The following is a 3,217-nucleotide window of genomic DNA, read 5'->3' as shown; positions in this document are numbered from 1 at the left end:
CGTGTGCTCTTCCGATCTCGTTACAATAATTTTTGACAAAGTTGCTCTAGCTTAAATTTTTAGAAATTATCGATATATTAACGCATTGTCCGGACAATTAATTTGGTGACTGTATATATATTTATGAATATTTCATATATAAATAAAACAGAAAAAAATAAAATCCTCATTGTTTGTGATCGTCTTTCTGTGGTTGAAAAAACTTATACATTTTTGTTATCAAAAGTTTTATTCTTTATATTATGTGTACAATGTAACTGTACATACATAAGAGGAATGGACCAACATAATCCCTGATCTTAGTCGAATAGACCTGTAATCAGATAGTGCATTTTGATTAAAATAGAATAAATTATATCCATTAGATAAGATTAATTTACTGTATTCTCATTTCTGAAATATTGTCATCAAATGTATATTCTGTAGCTAATACATGCTATATTAATCACTGAATGTTTTAATTAATATGTTATTTCTTTAATTATCTCTTTGAAATTTAAATATTATAAAATTGATGTAAATTTGGTAATTTACCAAAGCCCATATCATCGTCTGATTCTTCCTCTGGTTCTTCCTTCTTCTTTTCTTCTTTGGCTGGAGCAGCTTCAGTGCTAGCGGGCGCCGCTGCAGCTGGAGCTTTAAAAGAACAAAATACAAATATTTTTTTATAGAATAATTAAAATAGTTAAAAAAAACTATTTGCTGATACAAGTATTATTCAACAAATAAAAATTAATATTGCAATATAAGTAGTATCTAATAAAAATTTTTCTATATTATTCTGTTGTTAACAAAACTTTTAAATAGTATCTTTATTGATAATATCAAAGTTTGTTACCAATTTCTTTCACCTCTTTTGCTGACCGAGCTAGCAATTTAAATTATCTAGATCGGTGGATGAAGAGGAGAAAATAAACATCTGTAAATTTTCCATAGTTTACTTAAGCATAAAATTTTTCTAAATTATTTAGATGTATGTAATTGTATATTTGTTAATGTCAAGCATATAATTTTGCTTTTTTTTTATTAAAAGCAATTTGAATTTCTGTTATTCTTATGTATCCAAGCAACAGATAACGGGAAGTATATCCATGTATGAACTTGCAATACTTGAGTATGACCCATTACCAAAGATAAGTGAAAACAAAAAGTTTTAAAAAAAGATAAGATTCAATTATTTATAAAGCCTGGAGTCTATTTTTATAATAACAGTAAACATATAACGTAATTATTTTTACATCGTCAAATAAAATAATATTCCAAACGATACCTAAGTATTTATTTAATCTTGCTATATATTGCTTGCAATTAAAGTTTTCAAGTAGTTTATTGATAGAAAAGTATGTACTGTATTACCTGCTCCTACAGGTGCAGCTCCAACACCAGATCCAATATTGGTAATCAATTCCTTGACATTTATGCCTTCTAAAGACTTAGCAAAAAGTCCAGGCCAATAAGATTCAACGTTTACATTGGCTGCTTTTAAAATTGTTTGTATTTTCTCGCCCTGTGACATGAGAATACAATAATTCAAGATAGTACATTGATAATACATTATATTTATTTTTCATTCTGCATAAAATCAATTTACAAATTTTTACAGATCATTTGCAGATTTTGTTAAAATTCAACAATTTTGCTAATGATTAAATTAATTTTTTGCGATAACAGAATCAAATAAAAAGCGCTACTACTATAAAATGCAAATATCAATTTGTTCTAATTATAAAGATATTATTCCTTTTTAAAGAATTAAAAGAATATATAAAAAATTATTTTAAAAAATAGATAGCTTCTTTAATCTTAATGAAATAAGGTATTTGTACAAATTATCATAAATTGATTCATCACGCAGTGACGAGTGAGATTCAGAAACTGTTAAACAATTCTGTTTAACAAATTTTATACTCAAGAAAATTTGTATGTGGTAATGTTTAATAAGTTGTTACCAAAATCTGAATTGTTACAATATAATAGTCTATATATGCGTGACAAAATGTAAGTGTATAATAAAAATTGTTACAATGAATATAACAAAAATTATATTTATGATATAAAACTTAATATTTTTAAATATAATTATATTATATAAAAAGATAAAATCAAAATTTTTAAGATTCAACTTAAGCTTTAACTTTTATGATAATATTTTTACCATAAATGAACACGTGTATAATTCAGCGAACTGAGAGGTTAAACGTGATTCATTGAATAGATTTTGTTAAAATGGAATAACATAGACAATGCAATTATAATATTATAATTTTAAATAGATATGAAAATGCTAATAGAATATACCCGGTACAATAGAGAAAATAATGTAAACGTGATGAACAAACTGCGTGACGATACTTACGGTTACAGCGATGTCATCGTCAACGAGGATCAATGCAGAGTAAACGCAAGCAAGCTCGGCCTCAGTCGTCATCTTCGATGTTTAGATTTGGTTACTGAGAAACGGATGAACTTAAAAATCGGTGTAAGTCGTCGATAGTGCCGATACGACCTTAGCTCTACAAGAGAGAACAAACACCAAGTCCACAGCTTCAACGGAAGAACGAAAAGGAATCTTCGTGCGACATGCCGGATATCACGTGATACAGTAAATGGTCAAGTTGAGACGCGTGCGCAATAAATGCGTCGTATCGTAAGGCACGTATGTATGTATGTATACACTCGCTCATTAAAAAGATGCCTTTTCATACGCAGCACGCAGCAGCAGCAAAATGTCACGTGATTCAAATTTTTCAAAACCGCTTCCGCCGTATTTGCTGCGCATGAAAAGGAATTTGCAGCAACATATTAAAACATTTAACCTCAATATAAGTATCAGTGCCATATACATATAGAGAATGTCAATATAACATCGTTCAAAAACATAAAAGAACAAAAATTGCGATTACGGCAGCTGTTGGTGCAATTACAGTTTGGGCAACAGAAATATCAGAGAAAAAACGACATTATAAAAAGAAATGTACTTGGATAACAGAATTTTTTCAACAACGTCGACGATATGGATTTTATTATACGGCTTTACCTATATTAAAATTATAAGATTTGCGCTTTCGAAATTATTTTCAAATGTGTGCTACACAATTAGAAGAATTATTGCAATTAATATAGCGCCAAAGATTACTTGACAGTATGCGATTCGTGAACCAATTGAAGCAGGACAACGGTTATCAATTTGTTTAAGGTATATATAATACAATATAAA

General features: G+C 28.4%; 1 protein-coding gene across 1 annotated transcript; it reads right to left on the bottom strand.

Annotated features, from left to right (window-relative positions):
• Positions 1-210: 210 nt before the first annotated feature.
• LOC105461490 (60S acidic ribosomal protein P1) lies at positions 211-2,622 on the bottom strand. Its single transcript, XM_011707985.1, has 4 exons — positions 2,357-2,622; positions 1,357-1,507; positions 535-636; positions 211-313 (listed from the first exon to the last, which is right to left on the bottom strand). Exons 1-4 carry the CDS (start codon positions 2,426-2,428, stop codon positions 300-302), a joined length of 339 nt encoding a protein of 112 aa, XP_011706287.1. The 5' UTR covers positions 2,429-2,622; the 3' UTR covers positions 211-299.
• Positions 2,623-3,217: the final 595 nt, after the last annotated feature.

This window comes from Wasmannia auropunctata, unplaced genomic scaffold, assembly GCF_000956235.1.
Source record: "Wasmannia auropunctata unplaced genomic scaffold, wasmannia.A_1.0 LD286684.1, whole genome shotgun sequence".
Lineage (NCBI taxonomy): Eukaryota > Metazoa > Arthropoda > Insecta > Hymenoptera > Formicidae > Wasmannia > Wasmannia auropunctata.
The sequence above is the reverse complement of the archived record's forward strand: the minus strand, read 5'-3'. Positions and strand labels throughout refer to the sequence as shown.

Coding starts and splice junctions, on each gene's coding strand:
- LOC105461490 (XM_011707985.1), bottom strand. CDS start 2,428: ATGACGACTGAGGCCGAGCTTGCTTGCGTTTACTCTGCATTGATCCTC. Junction 1,508..2,356: donor ACGATGACATCGCTGTAACC/GTAAGTATCGTC, acceptor CTCATGTCACAG/GGCGAGAAAATACAAACAAT. Junction 637..1,356: donor AGCTGCACCTGTAGGAGCAG/GTAATACAGTAC, acceptor GTTCTTTTAAAG/CTCCAGCTGCAGCGGCGCCC.